Consider the following 24,719-nt stretch of genomic DNA (forward strand, 5'->3'; position numbering starts at 1 on the left):
CATGTTTGGGAATCTGCTCTGTGACCTTCAGTCCCTTTCACATCTTTTCAGGAATGTGATGATCAGAACTGTCCTCCGCACCCATCTCCACCTATCGCTCGCCATCCTTTGGCCTGCCCCCGTCTCCACCTATCACTCGCCATGCTTTGACCTGCCCCCATCTCCACCTATCGCTCGCCATGCATTGGCCTGCCCCGTCTCCACCTATCACTCTCCCTGCCCCTGTCTCCACCTATCACTCGCCATGCTTCGGCCTGCCCCGTCTCCACCTATCGCTCGCCATGCTTTGGCCTGCCCCCGTCTCCACCTATCGCTCGCCATGCATTGGCCTGCCCCCGTTTCCACCTATCACTCGCCCTGCCCCTGTCTCCACCTATCGCTCGCCATGCTTTGGCCTGCCCCCGTCTCCACCTATCGCTCGCCATGCATTGGCCTGCCCCCGTCTCCACCTATCACTCGCCCTTCCCCTGTCTCCACCTATCGCTCGCCATCCTTTGGCCTGCCCCCATCTCCACCTATCACTCGCCATGCTTTGGCCTGCCCCCGTCTCCACCTATCACTCGCCATGGTTTGGCCTGCCCCCGTCTCCACCTATCACTCGCCATGCACTGTCCTGCCCCCGTCTCCACCTATCACTCGCCATGCTTTGGCCTGCCCCAATCTCCCTTTCCCAGCTTTCATTCCTCACCCTGCCTCAATTAGTCTGAAGAAGTGTCCCAATGCAAGACATTGCCTATCCATGTCCTCCAAAGATGCTGCCTGATCTGCTAAATTACTCCAGCACTTTGTGTGTCTTTTTTTCCTGTAAACCAGCATCTGCAGTTCCTCGTGTCTAGTAGTGGTGTTCAGTAATAAGTGACCCACTGAGTTCTAGAGTCCCAGAGTCATAGAGTCTTATCGGCTGGAAACAGGCCCTTCGGCCCAACTTGCCCACACCGGCCAACATGTCCCATCTACACTAGCAGGACCTATACATCAGGTGGTGCAGATCCAGAGCCAGCAACATTATGGGGGACCCCTACCACCCCAGCAACGGACTGTTCCAGCTGCTACGGTCAGGCAAACGCCTCCGCTGTCGCGCTGTGAAAACAGAGAGGATGAGACGGAGTTTCTTCCCACAGGCCATCAGGACTGTTAACTCTCATATCACCAGGGACTAATTTAATTTACTGTATTCATTTATTTTTTGTGTTAATTTTTTTTTTTCTATTCTGTTTTGTAGTTTAGCACAATCCGCAGGCGTTGCCACTTTCATTTCACTGCACATCTTGTATATGTATGTGACAAATAAACTTGACATGACCACCTAGCTGCCTGAGTTTGGCCCATATCCCTCTGAACCTGTACCTGCCTAAACATTAGTCCAGCACTTTGTTTTTTTGCTCAAGATTCCAACATTGGCAATTTCCTCACACTTCAAAGCAAAAAGTGACAGCAATGAAGTGGGAACAAAACTAATCTCTGTATTTCTAATCTACGGACTGGAGCAGCAAGGCGATCCGTCTTACTTTTAATCATGCTGACATCGTTTGCTCCGTCCCCTATCGCCAAGGTGACAGCTTTCTTGTGCATTTTGACAAGCTCCACCACCTGAGCCTTCTGCATCGGCGTGACCCGACAGCAAATGACCGTCCTGCACATGCTGGCCAGGTCCAGGAACTCCTGCTTCATGTCCGCCTCCAGTGCGTGTGCCTGTTACCACACAAACACAAGAAACAAGGGCAAATGGTTCATCGGTTGAACGAATACTTTATTGTCACATGTGGCAAGTCACAGTGGAATTCTTTGCTTGCATGCCCAAGGTATGCAAACAGTCGCCACACAAAGGGCGCTGACAAAGTTACAAAGTATCCACGCCTTTGTTCTTCCCCCCTCCCACCCCTCCCGGCGGTTCCCCCACGCCAGGTCCTCCATTGTTCTTCTCCCTCCCTCCCTCACGGCGGCCCGCCCAGGTTCAATCAGGAAAAGACAACTTCACAGGTGGCAAAAGCTCTGCATGGTTTGGGAACAGCTCCATCCAAGGCCGCGAGCAATTGCAGCCCAGACCGTCACACAAACCAACCTCCCTTCCACTGACTCCATCTACACTTGTTGCCAGCAGAATAATCAAGGACGAGTCGCACCCCGGCCACTCCACCCTCCCCTCTCCCACCGGGCAAAACACACACCTCCAGTTTAGGGGCAGTTTCTTCCCAGCTGTTATCAGGCGACTGAACCATCCTACCAGCAACTAGAGAGCAGTCCTGAACTACTATTTACCTCATCGGAGACTCTCGGACTACCTTTGATCGAGCTTTACTGGGCTTTATCTTGCAGTGAACGTTATTCACATTACTTGCCTTTATCATGTATCTGCACACTGTGGACGGCTTGATTGTAATCATGCATAGTCTTTCCGTTGACTGGTTATCAGGCAACAAAAGCTTTTCATTGCACCTCGGTACAAGTGACGATAAACTAAACTCAAACTCAGATAGAAGATAAATCAAGGAAGGCTGGCTACGTCCTGGGGGCAGAGTTGGATTCAATTGAGGTGGTCTTGGAGGGGAGGATGCCCCTCAAATTGCAGAGCACCCTGGACAATACAGCTCACCCCTCCATGACTACACTGGTCAACCTGAGGAGCACCTTCAGCAACAGACTGGTTCCACCAAGATGCAGCACAGAACGAATGCCACAGGAGATCCTTCTTCCCTGTGGCTATCAAACTGTACAACACCTCCCCCTCCTGTCGTGGAGAAGACTGAGACTGACTCCCCTCCCTCCCCCTCCACAATCTTTGCCCAACCCCAGTCCTTTCCACTCATCACTTTAATTTCATGTTTCATGTATTTTGTGTTTTTATGACTGCTGGCAGATCAATTTCCCTCCTGGGATGGATGTATAAAGTTCTATCGTATCGTAACCATGACTGAACTTACCAACTTCGAAAAATCAGGAAATGGAAGGGTTAATTTTTACAATTTATGCTGCCACATCTTTAGTGAAATCCACACGACCACTTCAGAAGTTACAGAGCTGTATGCAAGATCGGAAACATGACTGACTTTTTCTCCCTTAACCCAAAGTCTAAAACCAATGATCACATTCTCGATGTAATGCCTGCTGAGAAGTAGTTAATGTTGTGATAGTTTCCTGGTCTCCATGGTTCAGTATTCGATGACTTGTTGAGCATTAAAGGACTTGCACATAAATCCCCGTGACACACTCCACACTTACTAAACTGTGCCCGTTAATGATCAGCGCAAAGTCTCCCACCACCGTCTCTTCAACCACCGAGCTGAATTGCGAAGCTGCATTCTTTTCAGAGAAAACGTGTCCATTGCAAACTGGTTTCCCCATCATTTGCTCGCGTGCTGCTCTAGAATGCAAGGACAATGTAAGAACCTCATAACTGTACATGGAGCCAAATTCCACAATTGAAACATCGACCAGTGTTAAAACTACCAAAGATAGATACACAATGCTGGAGTAACTAAGCAAATCAGGCAGCATCTCTGGAGAAAAATGCATCGGTGACGTTTTGGGTCAGAACCCTTCTTCAGACTTCAAAAACATCAGTTGGAAACCTGCTAGGTTCCCCCAGCACCTTGGCCTTTTGCTTGTGGGTCTAAAGGGCACTTTCAACGTGTTGAACTATTACAATTTGCAAACACATGTTCCACCAGCAAAGGAAGTATTTTTCATTGAAGTTAGAGCTATGTGGTCTGGCAGCAAATGCACACAATTTTTTTGGCATCTGTGGAAAGCTACCTCAGTAAATGATAGATTTGTCACAAATACTGTTCTAGGAACTACAGGGTGAATGCACATAGACCTTTTACGTAGGCTAGGGGAATCAAGAACTAGAGGGCAGAGGTTTAAGAAGAGAAGGGAAAGATTTGATACCAACCCGAGGGGCAACTTTTTCTACACAGATACATGGAGCTGGCAGGTGAAGTTGTTGAAGCAGGTACTACAGTATAACAACATTTAAACAATATGTGGACATGTACATGGTTAGGGAAGGTTTTGAGGGATAAGGGCAAAACATGGGCAAATGGTTCATGTCCACAGTTGAGATGGAGCATCTTGGTTAGCATGGATGAGTTAACTGAAGAAGGGTCTTGACCCGAAACGTCAGCTATTCCTTTTCTCCGGAGATGCTGCCTGACCTGATGAGTTACTCCACCATTTTGTGTCTATGTTCGGTAACCAGCATCTGCACTTCTACCTTATACCAGACCTCCCAACATTTGATTTTACAAATTCATAATTTTGATGTCCAAAATTCAGAATTTTACATCAAAATTCATTATATGGCGCGTAATGCAACTTTTCAGCAAAAAATAAGTATGCACGCCAAATGCGCATACGTGTTGCGCTACTTTCATGTGTGAAAAACGACTATTATTTCCAACAGTCTGTAGTTCTTGAACTACATGTACAATGTCAGGCCTATCACGAGTATATTCTGCTATTTATAGAAAGGATATTGAACAGAGATACTTTTTGCAACACAAAGTAAAATTAGTTTGGTTTTGTTTTTCTATTTTGCTTTTTCCTTACACATCCCAATTCTCTTGGTGTTGAATAAAAGAACAATGATCATAAAATCTATGACTACGTTATGATGAAAGAGTTGATATATGCGACTCGACGAAGCATACGGAGATACTTGTTGAAGTAAATTCACACATTAATTGATGATCAGCCCAAAGAGGTGGTAATTGGCTTTTCTGCTGTGTTTTATATTTTAACCCCGTCTTAATTAATTAATATAGTTATATAATCTTGCACTTAAATTTAATATTTACTCATTACAGTTCCACCACTGATTTTCTGGCACTCTTTGTTCCAGAGCTTTGCTGGTTTATCCAGCCGTCCAAGGAAGTCGGCTATGGGGATAGATGTGCTGGCTCCAGCTGGACTGGAGTTCCAGAGCCCCGGCCGCAGGTTGCAAATTCAACCCACTGATCGGCCATGGAAGTCCCGATGAGGTCGAGATTGCCTGCCTTGCCCAGCCTAGGTGCCACATTTTTGGGGAGACTTCCGGGGCGCGGAGCCTCTAGCGACCTCTAACGGCCGAATTGACAAATTGCAATTACCGACTGTTTTGCGGAAAAATGTGAGGTGAAATCGGAATGGCGGAAATGAAATAAGAAAGCTGAAACTTCCCGCCAAATTCGGAAGGGTTGGGAGGGCTGTTAAACATTTTAGCCATTTAACATAAGCTATTCATTTTTCATTTTAAGCATATGAGCGGTTAAAAACAGTAATCATTTTGTGCAAAGATTTTGTAAAAACAAACATGTCAACCAATACAATGGAACAGCTACGTTAAAAAATTTGAATAATTTGTGGCATGCAAAAATATTTAGGATTTGTTTACCGAATTTCTTCACGGACTTCGATAACTGTGCGGCCAGATATTATGAATATCTCATTCATGTCATCCGTTAGCATGTTGCATGAGTAACCAATGTTCACCGCTGTCTCTGTGTGGAAACAGGAACGTAATATTTAGTGTAGTTTAGTGTATTTAGTTTAGAGATATTGCGCGGAAACAGGCCCTTCGGTGATCTCACCCAGCCAGTTGCCACGTGCTCGCGCTCCACCAATGGCGGCCGCCCGGGCCGGGAGGCGGGTTGCTAAGCAACCTCCGTTAGGCGGCGCCCGGGCCTCCGGGCCGACATTGTCCAGGCCTACAGTGCCTCCCGGGCCTAATACGGCACAAGGGCTTCCTGAGTGGGACAAATATACGGGATGTCCCAGCTAATACGGGACAGTTGGCAACCCTAATCGTGGACCATCTCCACCCCTTCACTAGGCCACCAATTTCTTACTGCCACATTTTCAATCACCAACAGCTCCACCTTGATTCAGCCACACCAAGACATGGCCACAGTCACAGTGTCACTCCATCAGATGTAAACTTACCGACGTATACTTCTGAACGCGGGCTTAAGTCATAAAGAGAGGTTAAACAGGGTCTTTGGCCCAACTTGCCCACGCCGGCCAACATGTCCCAACTGCACTAGTTCCATCTGTCCACCGCCTGTGTGGAAAAAGTTGCCCCTTGGGTTGGTATTAAATCTTTCCCTCTCTCCTTAAACCTGTGCCCTTTCTTGATTCCCCGACCCTCGGTAAAAGGACCTCTATTGAAAGGGGGAAAGTTTAAAGGAGACGAGCGGGGCGATTTTTCTTACACAGTGAGTGGTGGGTCCCAGGAACGTGCTGCCAGGGGTGGTGGTGGTGGTGGCAGATATGATAGTGGCATTTAAGAGGATTTTAAACAGGCACAGACATGGATATGCAGGGGATGGACAGATATGGATCATGTGCAGACAGGTGAGATGAGTTTATCTTGGTATCATGTCCAGCACAAACATTGTGGGCTGAAGGGCCTATTCCTGTGCTGAAATCTTGCTATGTTCTGTGTTCTAATGTAATCTTTTGAGGATGGCATTTACAATGAAGATGTATTTATAATTTAAGAAAAACCCAGGAACTTAATCCTGGTGAAATGAATAATTAATTTGCTTTGTAAATGCCGGAATTGATTATTGTAGATCAGCTTGTCATTAATTAATTAACTGGCTATTCATCAATTATTATGACAGATTAAGTGGTCATTTGTCTCAGGACTCTTTGCGGTGTGCAGATTGGCTGCTAGCTTTGCCTGCAAAAGTTTGACTACTTTCCAAATATCAGTTGGAGTTTCATTCATCATTCATCTCCTGGACGTGCATCTGAGGGGTAACTTTTTTGCACAAAGTGTGGTGCGTGCACGGAACGAGCTGCCAGAGGAGGTAGTTGAAGCAGGTACTTTTGCAACGTTTAAGAAACATTTAGACAGGTACATGGATAGGACAGGCATGGGGGTATGTGGGCCGCCTATATCTATAGGGACCTAAACTAGATGTATTAAAAGTGCTTTGCAACACTTTGCCAATGTGCTGGGATGCAACAAGACGAATATTTGCTGAATTGACAAATTCTGCATATAAAACATTTAATTTAGCATTACTTCCAAAAGCAATTCTTTGGCAAACGGATAAATTTACCTTGGTCTTTGGGGAAAAATGCATGTTATTTTAACACTTGCTATATTTGATCCAAATAAATCTTTTCTGCAAGGTTCTGCAAAGTACAACCTCTCAGCAAAGCCTAAAACTACTATCTACCTCTGAGGTCCCCCGGACTTTGCTGGCTTTACCTTGCACTAAATGTTATTCCCTAATCATGTATCTATACAATGTGAATGGCTCGATTGTAATCGTGTATTAATAGACAATAGACAATAGGTGCAGGAGGAGGCCATTCGGCCCTTCGAGCCAGCACCGCCATTCAATGTGATCACGGCTGATCATTCTCAATCAGTACCCCGTTCCTGCCTTCTTCCCATACCCCCTGACTCCGCTATCTTTAAGAGCTCTATCTAGCTCTCTCTTGAATGCATTCAGAGAATTGGCCTCCACTGCCTTCTGAGGCAGAGAATTCCACAGATTCACAACTCTCTATTGTCTTTCTGCTGACTGGTTAGCACGCAACAAAAGCTTTTTGACTGTACCTCAGTACTCATGACAATAAACTAAAAACCGGTAGAGCTCCTTTGCCACTAGTCTCATTCAATGGCATTTCTTCCCCTCTCATAAACCATATAAAAGGCAATTGGACAGGATTAATATAACATTGCCTGCTATCTCTTGGTTGGTAGAAAGAGGGGAAAAACACACAGAGGGGCATACGGACAAAGAAAGCATAAAGAAAAGATCCATTTGGATCAGTTTCCGAAAGGTCACGGAAAGGGTAAACATATTTTGTAATATTTCAAGGTTTTATCCTGAATCCAAACGTACTTAGCTTTTTCTAGAATTAGGTAATCAACAATAGTGTCATTTTTCTCAGGACAATCAATACATCAATTGTCAGGGGAAATATATTGCTTTGGTGTGTAACATGTGATAAATCTAATGTTCCTAGCCTCTAGGTCACATCAGCCATGTACCATCCTGAAAAGTGCACACAGTGACAATCCAATCTCCTAGTTTGGTTAACACATATTAAGAAAGCTGTCACACCTCAATATGCTGCACTATGATCATAAATCCAATTTATTTCTCACATAAACCATCTATCTACATAAGGTAATACCGCGTTATAGGCTCACTACAAGATTGCACTTGTGCCTCAACAATTGTTCATATTGGAAGATTACATCAAGTTCATGGCCTCATTAAAGCTTCGAGCCGCGAGTCCTCAGGGTGACATCAGTCAATGTGGCTCGGCGGCAGTGGCCAAGTCTCGCACACTGAGTTTCCTCTGATATTATCCGCACAACTATCCAAGGACAGGCACGCCGACAATGATGGAAGACGGATGTGTACAGTCAGCGCCAGAGCACCCACCGTACACTGGCGGTGCGAGTGGACGCGAAAATGTTGTATTGATTTTCAATTTGTCATTCTCTTTGATCAGGGACAGGCTCTTTCCAGTGTCGGCGTCCACGAGTGACTACGTTACCGAGGAAAAACCGGGTGATGGGGGGTAAGTGAAGGAGATGGGGGGCAGGCGGTGGGGCAAGTGCCATACAACACGGAAACAGGCCACTCGGCCCGACTCAGCAACTAGGCAACTAGTCTGATGAAGGGTCTCGGTCCGAAACGTCGCCTGACCCGCTGAGTTACCCCAGCACTTTGTATCTGTATCCAGAGCATCTCGTATTCCATTAGGGGGGCTTACAACCCAACGGTATGAACTTTGAATTCTCCAATTTCAAACAATTTTCGAACATCTCCCGTCTCTGAGTTCCATGTTTCCCATTATCCCCACGCTTCCCGCTCCCCTCCCACCCTCACCCCTTCCTCTGACTTGACATTTCGCTCCTCTTCTCTCCTGATCTGACACCCATTTGTCTACTTTCCACCTCTAGCCTTTGTCACTTCCCCCACCCATTTTCCAATCCAACAACCCCCTCTCCCCCACTCACCTCTACCCACTCTTCTGCCAGGCTTTGCCCCACCTCCATGCCAGCTTTCTCCCTCCCATCGGTCTGAAGAAGACTCCCGACCTGAAACGTCACCTGTCCATTCCTTCCACAGATGCTGTCTGACCTGCTGAGTTCCTCCAGCACTTCGTGTTTTACTCAAATAGTATCTAATCCAATTGACCCAACCTTGCTATTGAGGGCGTGCAGCGTAGGTTTACTAAGTTAATTCCCGGAATGGCGGGACTGTCATATGTTGAAAGACTGGAGCGACTAGGTTTGTATACACTGGAATTTAGAAGGATGAGAGGGGATTTTATCGAAACGTATAAAATTATTAAGGGGTTCAACACGTTAGAGGCAGGAAACATGTTCCCAATGTTGGGGGAGTCCAGAACCAGGGGCCACAGTTTAAGAATAAGGGGTAGGCCATTTAGAACAGAGATGAGGAAAAACTTTTTTAGTCAGAGAGTTGTGAATCTGTGGAATTCTCTGCCTCAGAGGGCAGTGGAGGCCAATTCTCTGAATACATTCAAGAGAAAGCTAGATAGAGCTCTTAAGGATAGCGGAGTCAGGGGGTATGGGGAGAAGGCAGGAACGGGGTACTGATTGAGAATGATCAGCCATGATCACATTGAATGGCGGTGCTGGCTCGAAGGGCCGAATGGCCTTCTCCTGCACCTATTTTCTATTGTCTATTGTCTATAACGGTCGTACATTCTTTTGTGCACAATGCAGTTTTCTCAACCGAAGTTACGCATTTGTAAATGATTGATATATTAATTGTCAGCCAGTCAACCAGCAAAAAGATATTTTGTTCCGATCTAAAAATAAAGTTCAGGTGAAAAAAAATTAAATCAATCATTTCATTCTAGTCCATCTCCGTTCAGTTTAGCTTATTGTCACATGTAGTGAGGTACAGTGAACAGCTTTTGTTGTGTGCTAACTAGTCAGCAGAAGGACAATGCATGATTACAATCGAGCCGTCCACAGTGTACAGCTGTAGGAGTAGAGATTTAAAAGAGTGGAGCGATTGTAATGAGTGATTGCAGATCCACTTCTGGGACTCGCGCACAAAAAGGTCACCTGGGTTGGGCGCCATTTTGGATCTGTTTCTGATAAGCACATTACAGAGGTCAGAATCCAGAATAGCCTTTATCCCTTGCAATAATGGAAAATGTAAATGAATCTTTGGTAAAGTGTGCAGGTTGCCATTTACAATACCTTGCTTATCCCCCGTCAGTACCCAAATCTTAATGTTGGCCAGGGTTAGGTTGGCAATTGTGTCAGAAACTCCTTCCTGTAGTTTGTCTTCCACTGCAGTGGCTCCTAATAACTAAACAAAGTTAGGTACACAATTAATGAAACTTAGAAAGAAGCTTTGTTTTCACATTCATTTGGTGCAGCAGGGTGGTGCAGCGGTAGAGTTGCTGCCTTACAGCGCCAGAGACCTGGGTTCGATCCTGACTACAGGTGCTGTCTGTATGGAGTTTGTATGTTTTTCCCGTGACCGCGTGGGTTTTCCCCGGGTGAGCCAGTTTCCTCCCACATCCCAAAGACGTTCAGGTTTGTAGGTTAATTGGCTTCGGTTGCAAATTGTCCCTAGTGGTGTGTAGGGAAGATGTATTCAAGAGTTAGATATAGCTCTTCAGGCTAACGGAATCAAGGGATATGGGGAGAAAGCAGGAACGGGGTTCTGATTTTGGATGATCAGCCATGTTGAATGGTGGTGCTGGCATGAAGGGCCGAATGGCCTATCCTCTGCACTTTTTTTCTATGTTTCTATGATAGTGCAAGTGCATGGGGACTGCTGGTCGGCCCAGACTCGGTGGGCCGAAGGGCCTGTTTTCACATAGTATCTATAAATTAAAAACTAAACTAAAACTAGGCTTCGGCCATGAAACATTGATCAGTATATCATAGTCTTCATGGTTGGGTACGGTGGAGTCCCAAGGATATCTTGTTGGCATATCCCCATATATTATTTTCTGAAATAAGTAAATTGAATGATTAACACTGAGTATGAAGATATTTTGTAACCTCTATCCCCTATTAAAAAAAAAGCTTTATGATGCCACTTTGAATGGTGTTGGCAAAAATACAGAAGGTGTGAAGATCTAAAGGGACTTTGGAGAAGCTTCCATTGAGAAGTCATGCCAATGACTGAAAGTACTAAGAAGGACCAATGGATTGCTGGCTTTTACGATGAACAGACTGGAGATCGGTGCAGGTAGAGCAGAATGATAACTGCATCCCATGATGCATTTATGAGCAGAGATTATGGAACAAACCCAACCCCTTGTCCTCTTCCCCCCCCCCCCCCCCTTCCCAGTGCCCAACCTGGACTGGCACCTATTTTCCCTTTCCCCCTCCCGTTCCACCTCCAAACCACCGGGTGGCACCCGCAATGGCTGCCTCGCCACCAATCTGTCTTGTCCTTTTCCTTCTTTGTTCTTTTTTAGTATGTGTTAAATGTATGTTTTAGTGTTATTTAGCTTGTTTTATGTGGGGGATGGGGGAAACTTGTTTTAATTTCTTACGTCGAGGGAGATGCGACTTTTTCTGTATCGTATCTCTGTCCGCGCTGCGGCCTAACACCGTGGAGCTGGCGGCCTCTGCTGGGGACCGACTTCGGGAGCTCCAACCGCGGGAGCCTGCGGACTTAATATCGTGGAGCTGGCGGTCCCTGGTTAGTGACCGACTTCGAGAACTGCAAGCCGCAGGAGCTTCGGCTGCCCCAATCGTGAGAGCTTCGACCGCCCCGACGCGGGAGCATCAATCGCTGGCTGCGGATAGTTCAACCGCCCCGACCACGGGAGAATAAAGACGGGAGAAGATTAGACTTTATTGCCATCCATCACAGTGAGCAATGTGGGGAATCCACTGTGGTGGATGCTTATGTTAACTTTTATGTAGTTGTGTGTCTTGTTGCTTTTTGTTTAGTTTGGCAATCGAGTTTCACTGTACCTTAATTGGCACACGTGAAAATAAACAGACCTTGACTGTGACAATTTGCATCTTTAGACTTTAGGGATGATGCACAGAAACAGGTGATTCGGCCCACCGATTCCGAGACGGAATGGGTGACGTAATGGGTCGAGACCCTTCCTCAGACAAGATAAGGCTGTTTCCCCTTTAGGTAACGCAGACACCGGCACTTAATAAACCTCCTTCCAGTCGCACATTGCAGAGATGATCTCTGCGCACCTGATGTAAATGGACACTAGAGGTCGCTGTGCATGCCTGCCTGCCACCATGTGGAAGTGAATGCAGCCCAAAAAGGCATCGTGCTACACTTATAATTTCACTAGTTCATAGAATGCAGGAATGGAACTTGTCCTTTGGCCCACAATGTCTGTGCTGAGCATGATGCCAAGTTAAACTGATCCTCTCTGCCTCTGTATTGTCTATTGTCTCCTGCACCTATTGTCTATTGTATTCCTCCATTCCCTGCCTATTTAAAAGCCTCGTAAAACGCATCTGCTTCTGCCTCTGCCACCCCTCCCCAGGCAGCACGTTCCAGCCATCCACCACTCTCTTTGTCAAAAAAAGATCTTGTCTCACTCATCCCCTTTAAACTTTGCCCCTCTGACCTTAAAACTATGTCCCATAGTCTTTGACATTTCCACCCTGGGGAGAAGGTTCTGACTGTCTACCCTATCTATGCCTCTTACGATTTTATATACTTCTATCGGGTCTCCCACTCAGCCCAAAGGAAACAATCCAAGTTTGTCCAACTTCTCCTTATAGTTACTATCTCTGATCTCTGTTATTAAAAAGACATTGTGAAAGACATCACAGTCGTTGCCAAAGTGATGTACAAACCACCGCATTGCCGGAGGCATGGTGAATTACTTAAGTTCAACTTCACAGGTTTAGTTTAGTTTAGAGATACAGTGCGGAAACAAGCCCTTCGGCCCACCGAGTCTATGCCAACCAGTGATCCCCACACATTAACACCACCTTGCACACGCTAGGGACAAATTTACGCTTACGCCGAGCCAATTAACCTAAAAACCTGCACGTCTTTGGAGTTGCGGGAAGAAACCGGAATTCTCGGAGATAAAACACACGCGGTCATGGGGAGAAGGTACAAACTCCGTACAGTCAAGCACCCATTGTCAGGATCGAACCCGGGTCTCGGGCGCTGTGAGGCAGCAACTCTACCGCTGCACCAGCTGTGCCACCCAAATTAGAATACAGTTGCTCCTCAACTTACGACGGGGTCACGTTCCGATAAAATATCGTCATTTGAAAACGCATTTAAATACACCTGAGCACGTGACCGGAAGCGAGCTGCGGCTCGCTACCGTTGCCCAGCGTGGCGACATCGTAAAGTCGAAATATCGTAAGTCGATGCATCGTAGGTTGAGGAGCATCTATACATAGTTCAGGGTGAGTGTAGATGCAATGTATAACATTAATCCCTGCACGCCCATACCATCAGGTCCTGCTCAATATCCTCGTACAACGCAGACAGTTGTTCATCACGGTTCTCCAGGGCAGTGCTGGCGTGGTAGTGCATTTTCTGCCACTTATTGAAGTAGGCTTCATCCAGGTCCCTGTAGGCAAGCACCAACGTCCTCAGTCCCTCTCCCGCAAACTCCTGCGTTTAAAACAAATTAGAAGACGCAAAGTAGAATTTCCTTGCACGGAAAATAAACTTCAGTAAGATAAAGTGTAGGAAGGAACTGCAGATGCTGGTTTAAGATAAGACAAAAAAGCTGGAGTAACTCAGCGGGTCAGGCAGCATCTCTGGAGAGAAGGAATGGGTGATGTTTCGGGTCGAGACCCTTCTTCAGACTGTCACCCATTCCTTCTCTTCAGAGATGCTGCCCGTCCCGCCGAGTTACTCTAGCTTTTTGTGTCTATCGTTAGAAAGTTAAATCCAGTTTGTGCCAAGTTTGATACAAAGTGCGTTAAAAACTTCTGCTTCTGTACTGTAGATTTAGTTTACTGACCAGTATGTGCAACTATACTTAGAGGGAGAAACAAGGAATTGCAGATGGTGGTTTGCAAGAAAAAGACACAAAGACAAAATGACACAAAGTGCTGGAGTAACTCAGCGGGTCAGGCAGCATCTCTAGGGAACAAGTGCAGGCAATGTTTTGGGTTGAGACTCTTCTCCAGACTCAGACTCAAGAGTCCCAACCTGAAACATCAACTCTGATGTTCTCCAGTGATGCTGCCTGACCCGCTGAGTTACCTCCATCACTTTGCATCTTTTTTTAAACTTATAGATGACAGACGTGCATATACCATGAAAACCTTCACAAATAGTTGAGGGATGCCTTTTAACCCTGTTGCATGCCTGCCAGGCAATGTCAAGTTAGGAAAAGGGGACGTACAATGAGATCTGGGTGTCCAAGTGCATCAGTCACCGACAGGAAGCATGCAGGTACAGCAGGCAGTGAAGAAAGCCAATGGAATGTTGGCCTGCATAACCAGAGAAGTTGAGTATAGGAGCAAAGATGTCCTTCTACAGATGTACAGGGCCCTAGTGAGACCCCACCTGGAGTACTGTGTGTAGTTTTGGTCTCCAAATTTGAGGAAGGATATTCTTGCTATTAAGGGCGTGCAGCGTAGGTTTACTAGGTTAATTCCCGGAATGGCGGGTCTGTTGAATGTTGAAAGACTGGAGCGACTAGGCTTGTATGCACTGGAATTTAGAAGGATGAGAGGGGATCTTATTGAAACATATAAGATTATTAAGGGGTTGGACACGTTAGAGGCAGCAAACATGTTTCCAATGTTGGGGGAGTCCAGAACCAGGGGCCACAGTTTAAGAATAAGGGGTAGGCCATTTAGAACAGAGATGAGGAAAAACATTTTAGGTCAGAGAGTTGTAAATCTGTGGAATTCTCTGCCTCAGAAGGCAGTGGAGGCCAATTATCTGCATGCTTTCAAGAGAGAGCTAGATAGAGCTCTTAAGGATAGCGGAGTAGGGGGTATGGGGAGAAGGCAGGAACGGGGTACTGATTGAGAATGATCAGCCATGATCACATTGAATGGTAGTGCTGGCTCGAAGGGCCGAATGCCCTACTCCTGCACCTATTGTCTATTGTCTATGAAGGCCTGTCTCGGCACGTGCCTGAAAGATCACTTATGTGTGTACATGCATCTCAAAAGTGTGACCAGACACACACTTGAGGTCAGGATGGAACCCGGGTCTCCGGTGCTGTGAGACTGCAGCCCAACCAGCAGTGCCACTGTGCCGCTGTGGTATATACACAAGTAAAACAGAAGTGCGAAAACGCACACCTCCAGATTCAGGGACAGTGTCTTCCCAGCTGCTTTCAGGCAACTGAACCATCCCACCGCAATTAGAGAGCAGTCTTGAACTACTATCTACCTCATTGGTAACCCTCGGACTATGTGCTATAAGGGAATAAAGTTTAGTGCAAGACGAAGCCAGTAAAGTCTGAACAAAGGTAGTCCGACTGCTCTGGTTGCAGTAGGTTACACACCAAAGTGGTCTATAAGGCACGTGCTGAGACAGGCCTTCATATTGCCTGGGAGGTATGCAACAGGGCTAAAAGGCATCCCTCAACTATTTGTGAAGGTTTTCATGGTATATGCACGTCTATCATGCAGTCCTGAATCATCCTACTGCAACCAGAGCAGTCGGACTATCGTTGTTTGGTCTTTCCTGGCTTCACCTTGCACTAAACGTTATTCCCTTGTCATGTATCTGTACACTGCAGATGGTTCGATTGTAATCATGTATTGTCTTTCCGCTGACTGGTTTGCACGCAACAAAAGCTTTTCACTGTAGCTCGTAAACTAAACTGAACTGAACTGAATGGAAATGACACAGACACACAAAGGTTTTGCATGTCAAATTTTGCGTTTGTAGAACACCCTACAAACACAGAGCTAGATGATTGTATCAATTCCCATTCCCTGCTGATTATCTCCATGGTTTCAATGCCCAGTGCAATCCTTAATGCAAAATATCACGTTGCAAAGCTCACTTGAGGATTAGTCCTGCTATTTTAACGTTTCTGAAGTGCATCTCCAGAACACAGCATGACAATTAAAACCATACTCCAGGAAACAAATGGAACGAAGATTAATTGAGACTCTTTTTCTCCACATTGACGGTGGCAGTTTTAACTATTGACACAACATCAATGAGGCTTGAAGCCTGCACTCTATTGTGATCAGGTAAATAATTCTAATCAATGACACCAAGTTAGGGTTGCCAACTGTCCCGTATTAGCCGGGATATTTTGGGCTAAATTGGTTTGTCCCGTACGGGGCCGGCCTTGTCCCGTATTAGGCCCGGACACTGTAGGCCCCGACAGTTTAGGTCTGGACACTCTAAGTTTCCGAAATTTTCGCTCCGGACGGTGTAGGTCCGTAGGCGCGGGCGCCGCCTAACGGATGTTGCGTAGCAACCTGCCTCCCGGCCTGGGCGGCTGCCATTGGTGGAGCGGGAGCACGGGGCCGCTGGCTGGTCCTAGTCCCGTATTTGGGAGTGAGATAGTTGGCAACCATACACCAAGTTGATGATGGCAATTGTTCAGGGACTTTGTTCGACCTAACAGTGACGTTTGCCTTTCTGTGGCGAGATGGTTTCTCAAATTCTGGTCAATTCTGATCAATCAAAAATAAACATTGCTTTAAAGGTTTCAAAGGTCTCAAAGGTCTTCATGTCTAGGGTGTCAAAGATCTACACAAATCAACTACTATGGCACTTGTGCTTCCATCAGGTAAAAACATCAGGATCCCAAACTCTATATATTTGGGGAGTATCAAAAGGCAATTTGGCAGGTTAGCAGCCTGATCAAATCTCAGGCCATCGCTGAATTGTTCAGATCTTTCTTCTGGCAGTTCTGAACTGTGGCGTCACGAGAAACGGCAGAAGCAGGAAATCTTGAGCAAAACACAAATTGCTGGAGGAACTCAGAGGGTCAGGCAACATCTGGGGAGGGAATGGACAGGTTGGGATCCTTCTTCAAACAGAAAACAAAGCGCTGGAAGAACTCAGCATGCCACGTACATGGGTCCCAACCTGAAACGTCATCTATTTGTTTCCATCTACACTTTGGGCGGCACGGTGGCGCAGCGGAAGATTTGCTGCCTTACAGCGCCAGAGACCCGGGTTCAATCCTGACTAGGGTTGCTGTCTGTACAGAGTTTGTACGTCCTCCCAGTGACCACGTGGGTTTCCCACGCCGGCCAACACGCCCCATCTACACTAGTCCCACCTGCCCAATCTTGACCCAGAACCTGTCCTATCCATGGACCTGTCTAAATGTCTCTTAACATAATGATAGTACCTGCCTCAACTACTTCCCCCAGCAGCTTGTTACATACACCCGCCACCCTTAATGTGAAAAAGTTAACCCTCAGGTTCCTATTAAACCCCCCCCCCCCCCCCTCACTTTAAACATACGTCCTCTTGGTCTTGATTCCCCTATTCAGATCAAAAGACTGTGCATTTACACGATCTATTCCTCTCATGAATTTGTACACCTCTATAAGATCATCCTTTATCCTCCTGTGCTCCAAGGAATAAAGTCCCAGCCTGCTCAACCTCTCCCAACAGCTCAGGTCCTTGAGTCCTGGCAACAACCTCGTAAATCTTCTCTGCACCCTTGGCAGCTGCCTGACCCGCTGAGTCCCCCCCCCCCCCCAGCGCTTTGTACCCTGTTCTTGGGCTTCTTTTGATTCTGGCACCACCTTGTGACTGGAACCTCATCTGGTCGGAAACACCAACAAGTCGTGTGCCCTGCCAATTCCACACCCCCTGCATTACAAAGACACGTCGGCACAGAAGAGTTTAAAGGAAAGCAGAATCCAATATTTGTTTTATTGCAACTATGTCTGCTCGGGTCAAGCTTAATCATCATTATGCTTTTCAATAACCTACCCCAATAACTAATAAATGTGCGGAGGAGAGAGGAGGCACTTACACTGAGATGATCCGATGTCACATACATCAATTCTTCATTGGATGGATGAAGCCTTTCAAACAGTATGGTATCAGCTCCCTTTGAATAAAGTCTTATTTGCCCTTCAGGATTTTGAACTGCAACAAGAGGATGTAAAGTTACTATGAATGCCACAAAAAAAGGTTGCACTTAAATTTAATTTTTGCTTCAACAAAAAATAAGCAGGGAATAATAATTAGTTGGGAAAGCAACAAATGCACCGGACATTATGTGTGCAGGAAGGAACTGCAGAAGCTGGTTTACATCGAAGATGGGACACAAAATGCTGGAGTCACTCAGCGGGTCAGGCAGCACCTCCGGAGAAAAGGAGTAGGTGACGTCTCGGCTCGAGACTGAATGAAGAAGGGTGTTCACCCGAAACATCACCCACTCCTTTTCTCCGGAGATGCTGCCAGACCCGCTGAGTGACTCCACCATTTTGTGTCGATCGCGCAAGACATGATAGTGTGGATCCGCCTCACCGATCACGGACATCCTCTTCCGCACGTTGTTAAAGTCCAAGATCGCCAGCAGGCGGTAGACGACCGGTTTGCCCATCTCGTTGACGGTGACGGTTTCCGGGGTTCGAGATCGAAAGACAAAACCAAAGTTCCTTGCAGCGGTGACCAACGCCTCTTCATCGGGTGACTGCGCCTGGTAACAAAGTTCAGCTGCAAACCAAACCCAACCACACTGGTCATTGGTGTACAGTGCACCGCATCTTTATTTTGCTACAATTTCAGTGGAGGATTAGTTTACCTCAAGATAGACGCGAAACGCTGGAGCAACTCAGCGGGACAGGCAGCATCGTCTGGAGAGAAGGAATGGGTGATGTTTCGGGTCGAGACCCTTCTTCAGACTCTCCAGTTTACGAAGTTTACCTTAGTTTAGTTTAGAGATACTGTACGGCGTGGAAAAAGGCTCTTCGGCCTATCGAGTCCACGCCAACCAACGATCATCCCGTGCAGGAGCACTATGCTACACACGAGGGACAATCTACAATCTACAGAAGCCAATTAACCTACAAACCCACACGTCTTTGAAATGTGGGAGGAAACTGGAGCACCCGGAGAAAACCCACGCTTTCACGGGGAGAACGCACAAACTCCCTACAGACAGCATCTGTAGTCAAGATCAAATCCGGGTCTCTGGCGCTGTAAGTCAGCAACTCTACCGCTGCGTCACAGAGCCGGCCGTCCCTTGTCGTACTTGAGTTTGGCTTGATTATATTTCTGTACTGCATTATCTGATCTGTTTGGATAGCATGCAAAACCCTACGACACCTGACAACAATAAACCTAAACCTACACCAGAGTGCAGGAAGTAATCATGGTCTCAAGGATCTGACTGTCAGTTAGGAGATGAAAGTTGTTCGGTTGTACACCACTGCACAAAAGCATAATTTTTATTTTGCAACAATTTAAATAGAGATTTAGTTTAGCTTAGGGTTAGAATTAGTTTAGAGATACTGTACAATGTGGAAACAGGCCCTTCGGCCCACCGAGCCCATGCCGACCAATGGTCACGCATATTATTATTATTTTTCATATTTTCATATTTCAGATACAGCACGGAAACAGGCCTTTTCGGCCCACCAAGTCCGCGCCGCCCAGCGATCCCCGCACACTAACATTATCCGACACACACTAGGGACAATTTTTACATTTACCCAGTCAATTAACCTACATACCTGTACGCCTTTGGAGTGTGGGAGGAAACCGAAGATCTCGGAGAAAACCCACGCAGGTCACGGGGAGAACGTACAAACTCCATACAGTGCAGCACCCGTAGTCAGGATCGAACCTGAGTCTCCGGCGCTGCATTCGCTGTAAAGCAGCAACTCTACCGCTGCGCTACCGTGCCGCATACACTAACACTATCCTCACATTAGTTATAGGAGCAGAATTAGGCCATTCAGCCCATCAGGTCTACTCTGCCATTCAACCATGGCTGACCAGAGCAGAATGCCAAATCCAGCACTCTGAACATTCAGCAGCCACGTTGACTGAGGCAGGATTCTAATCAGTGCTCAATTGCTTTGTACTGGCATAAAACATACAAACAAGAGCTCGGTGGCAATAACACAACATAGCTCTGTTCTCATCACATCTGAGCCCCTGAGCTTACATCTCACGCAGTGAAAACTAATGAGGGGAAGGCCAGATGCACTTCCATTTATTCCTGGCTGATCAGCCAAAGAAATGGTCATCTCACGATTCACTCTTTCTTACTGTGAAAGAAACTGTCTCTGTTCGTTTATGTACGTTCAAATAAATCAAATCAGCAGAATAGACGGCCCCATAGCAGAAGTGTCCACCTCACGGGGCTGGAAACTGGAAGTGTCCTGAGGTACTTCTGCTACAACCATCATCTATTATAACAAGTGAGGCTCCCACTGATTGTCGCCGGAAGCTTGTGCCCTTTTCAGGACGGACGATGACAATGATGTCAACATTTGAAACATATAGGATGGACACGAAAGAAAGAAAGAAAGATGCACAATAGATCCCGTCAAATTTTGCCGGGTTAATCCTTGGGCTCGAGTCTCAAAATGACTGGTACACCTGTCAGGGATTATGGGGAGAAGGCAGGGGAATATGGAAAAGATAGATCAGCCATGATGGAATGGTGGAGTAGACTTGATGGGCCGGGTGGCCTAATTCTGCTCCTATCACATATGAACCGATGACTAGAAATGCCATGTTTCTCAAATTCTGCAGGCTTTGATACAAGATGTACAGATATTAAACAAGATGTTCTTCATAAGCTTTATACACCAAGAGAGATAGAGATATGGATGCAGCATGGAAACAGGCTCTTCACCCCACCGAGTCCACGCCAACCATCAACCACATGCAAAATTGCAGGTTTGTAGTTTAATTGGCCTCTGTAAATCGCCCTTAGCGTGTAGGAAGTGGATGAGAAAGTGGGATATCATATATCATATATATACAGCCGGAAACAGGCCTTTTCGGCCCTCCAAGTCCGTGCCGCCCAGCGATCCCCGTACATTAACACTATCCTACACCCACTAGGGACAATTTTTACATTTACCCAGCCAATTAACCTACATACCTGTACGTCTTTGGAGTGTGGGAGGAAACCGAAGATCTCGGAGAAAACCCACGCAGGTCACGGGGAGAACGTACAAACTCCTTACAGTGCAGCACCCGTAGTCAGGATCGAACCTGAGTCTCCGGCGCTGCATTCGCTGTAAAGCAGCAACTCTACCGCTGCGCTACCGTGCCGCCCTAACATAGAATAACATAGGGATAACATAGAACTAGTGTGAAAGGGTGGTCAATGGTTGACGTGAACTCGGTGGGGCAGAGGTTTGGTTTCCCCTAAGCTAATCTAAGCCCCTGTTCACACTAGTTCCATGTCATCCTACTTTCACATCCCCCACCCAGCACACAAGGGACAATTTTACAAATGCCAATTAACCTACACGGTCATTGGATGTGGAAGGAAACCGGAGCACCCGGTGGAAACCCACGCGGTCACAGGTGATCATGCGAACTCCACGCACAGACAGCAGCCGAGGTCAGGATCGAACCTGGGTCTCTGGCGCAGCGAGGCAGCAGTTGTACCAGACTGCGCCACACCCTCGGAAGAGCTGGCTTTGGATGGGTTCTGACCCGAAACGCCTTCTGCCCATTTCCCTCCACAGATGCTGCCTGACGTGCTGAGTTCCTCCAGCACTGTTGTTGTTTGGGCTTTGTTTACCCGGCTGTTGGTGATTAATTTTACCTTCGCTTTTTTCCTCTGACATGACAGTGTGGCAGAGAGAGAGCAGCCGGAAAAACTCGTGCACGGACGGATCGCCCAACTTTGCCGCCTCCACCAGACTGCTGTCGTAAAACCGGAACTTGTTATCTGCCAGACTGTTGAATGAAAAGTCCACCGGAGAGGTTTTCTACAAAATGAAAGAGAAAAGGAATGAGAAGCAAGTAACGTGACAGCGAGAGGACAAATGAACAGCTCAGCACACCTGGTCTGATCAGGCGCCCTGTCCCGATAAGCCACCTGCCCATGTCCTACAGAGACGCTGAAACGAGGAACTACAGCCGCTGGTTTACAAAAAAAGGCACAAAGTATTGGAGGAACTCAGCTGGGCGGGCAACATCACTGGTGAACATGGATAGTCTGAAGAAGGGCTTCGCGGTGGCATGGCGGTAGAGCTACTGCCTTACAGCGCCAGAGACCCAGGTTCGATCCTGGCCACGGGTGCTTGTCTGTACGGAGTTTGTACGTTCTTCTTCCCGTGACCTGCGTGGGCTTTCTCCCAGATCTTTCGTTTCCTCCCGAATTTGTACGTTCTCCCCATGACCTGCGTGGGTTTCCTCCGAGATCTGCGGTTTCCTCCCACACTCCAAAGACGCACAGGTTTGTAGGTCAATTGGCTTGGTATAAATGTAAAAATGTAAAAACAATTGTCCCTAGTGTGTGCAGGGTAGTGTTAGTGTGCGGGGATTGCTGGTCGGTGCGAACTCGGTGGGCCGAAGGGCCTGTTTCCATGCTGTATCTCTAAACTAAACTAAAGGGTCCTGACCCAAAACGTCACCTATCCATATTCTCCAGAGATGCTGCCTGACCTCCTGAGTTACTCCAGCACTAAGTATCTTTTCCTGAGTTTTCAAAGACTGCAGATCAATGCTGTATATTGTGTAAGTCAAACTTGGGATCTTAGATCTTTCTCTTTAGATTCAAAAGTGGAATTAAGAGTTTCCCAATTTATTTGGTGTTCACCTATGTTCAAATCTAAAAAGATTAATTGTTCATTGTTAATTCTGCAGCAACTCAACCACTGGGCCACCGTGCCACTCACTCTCCCCTCCGGCTGCCCGACATGCTGATTATTCCAAAATGTTATGCATTTATTCAGATTTTAACATTAATACCATGTTCACAAGTTATAGGAGTAGAATTAGGCCATTCGGCCCATCGAGTCTGCTCCGCCATTCAATCATGGCGAATCTCTGCCTCCCAATCCTATTTTCCTGCCTTCTCCCCATAACCCTTGACACTCATTCTAATCAACAATCCCTGCCTTAAAAATATCCACTGACTTGGCCTCCACAGCCCTCTGTGGCAATGAGTTCCACAGATTCACCACGCTCTGACTAAAGATGTTCCTCCTCACCTCCTTTCTAAAAGAGCGCCCTTTGATTCTGAGGCTGTGACCTCTGGTCCTGGATTCTCCCACCAGTGGAAACATCCTCCCCACATCTACTTGATCTATGCCTTTCATTATTCTGTAAGTTACAATGAGGTCAACCTTCTCAACCTTCTAAACTCCAGCGAGTCCAGGCCCAGAGCTGTCAAACGCCCATCATATGTTAATCCATTCATTCCTGGGATCATTCTCGTAAACCTCCTCTGGACCCTCTCCAGAGCCAGCACATCCTTCCCACAGATAGGGGGCCCAAAATTTGCTCACAGGGCTCCAAATGCGGCCTGACCAGCGCCTTATAGAGCCTCAATTGGAGAGCGATTCTCTTTTGTTGGAGATTACTTGGCATTACGTGTGACAGAAATGTTACATGCCATTTATCACTGCATGGCCCAACACAGTCTAGACATTGAGCGCATGGCTGTGGTCTGCTCAACAGACTGTGGATTAGCAAACATAATTGAACATTGTGTAATCATCAGTGAATATTCCCACTTATGTAGAGAGTGCTTCCTTGGAGTCATTTACCTTAAATTGACAGAGGTTTTGTGTTAATCATAATCATTTAAAATACAGGAAGAATTTAACACTTTAAAGAGGACAGAAACGGCACGGTAGCGCAGCAGTAGAGTTGCTGCCTCACGGCGCCAGAGGCCCGGGTTCAATGCTGACCACGGGCGCTGTCTGTACGGAGTTGGCACCTTCTCCCCGTGACCTGCGTCGGTTTTCCCTGGGTGCTCCGGTTTCCTCCCACAATCCAAAGTCGTACTGGTTTGTAGGTTAATTGACGGGTGAAATTGTAATTCGTCCCGAGTGTGTCGGACAGTGCTAGTTTACGGGATCGCTGGTCGGCGTGGACTCGGTGGGCTGAAGGGTCTGTTTCCGCCCTGTATCTCTGAACTAAATCTCTAAACTAAACTAGACAGGCGCAGTATCAGTTAACTCCATTCAGGTATTCATTAGATTACAACAGGGAACTTTTCTGAAGTTTTACAGCCAGACAGCACGGTAACAGGCCCTTTGGCCCAACTTGCCCATGCCGACCAAGATACACCATCTACATTAGTCCTACCTCTAAACCTTTCATATCCATGAACCTGTTCAAATGTCTTTTATATGTTGTTCGTGTTCCTGCCTCAACTACCTCCTCTTGCAACTCATTCCGTATACCCATCACCCTCTCTGCGAAAAAGTTGCCCCTCACATCTTCTATATGCTAAAACTCTCGTTTATTATCTTGTTTGTCACTGAACTCCGGCCAAAACGGTACACGATAGCGCAACAATTTTAGGCCCACCTTACTCACCATTGTCACTTTAGTGATAATGCAAGTAGTTTTATTGAAATCGGTGTTACATTTTTAAAGTTATTCACATTTTAAAGTTTAAAAGGAGGGGAGGGGGAGGGGAGGAGGGAGGGGAGGGTGGGAGAGAAGGGAGATGGAAGGGGGGGTTGAGGAGAGAGGGGGGGGGGAAGGACAGGGTGCTGCACCAATGCAGGAGAGGTTTGGGCCCAATGGGTCCACTTTGTCTAGTTCCTATTAAATCTTTCCCTCTCACCTCAAACCCGTGCCTCCAGTTCTTGATTCCCCTACTATGGATAAAATACTCTGTGCATTCACCATATCAATTCCCCTCAT

The 24,719-nt window shown here is 46.8% G+C and overlaps 1 protein-coding gene across 2 annotated transcripts in view; it reads right to left on the reverse strand.

The window, feature by feature from the left end:
- The window catches only part of atp8b4 (ATPase phospholipid transporting 8B4), a 176,661-nt gene that overhangs the window by 25,547 nt on the left and 126,395 nt on the right, over nucleotides 1–24,719 (reverse strand). For both annotated transcript variants that reach the window (XM_078427515.1, XM_078427516.1), the window contains 8 exons: nucleotides 21,658–21,823; nucleotides 18,390–18,578; nucleotides 17,890–18,005; nucleotides 13,410–13,574; nucleotides 10,193–10,304; nucleotides 5,372–5,477; nucleotides 3,220–3,361; nucleotides 1,509–1,692 (listed from right to left, as the gene is read on the reverse strand). In XM_078427515.1, the coding sequence (XP_078283641.1) occupies nucleotides 1,509–1,692; nucleotides 3,220–3,361; nucleotides 5,372–5,477; nucleotides 10,193–10,304; nucleotides 13,410–13,574; nucleotides 17,890–18,005; nucleotides 18,390–18,578; nucleotides 21,658–21,823 (1,180 nt within the window). The remainder of the gene's footprint in view (nucleotides 1–1,508; nucleotides 1,693–3,219; nucleotides 3,362–5,371; nucleotides 5,478–10,192; nucleotides 10,305–13,409; nucleotides 13,575–17,889; nucleotides 18,006–18,389; nucleotides 18,579–21,657; nucleotides 21,824–24,719) is intronic.

This window comes from Rhinoraja longicauda, chromosome 33 (genome assembly GCF_053455715.1).
Source record: "Rhinoraja longicauda isolate Sanriku21f chromosome 33, sRhiLon1.1, whole genome shotgun sequence".
Classification (NCBI taxonomy): domain Eukaryota; kingdom Metazoa; phylum Chordata; class Chondrichthyes; order Rajiformes; family Arhynchobatidae; genus Rhinoraja; species Rhinoraja longicauda.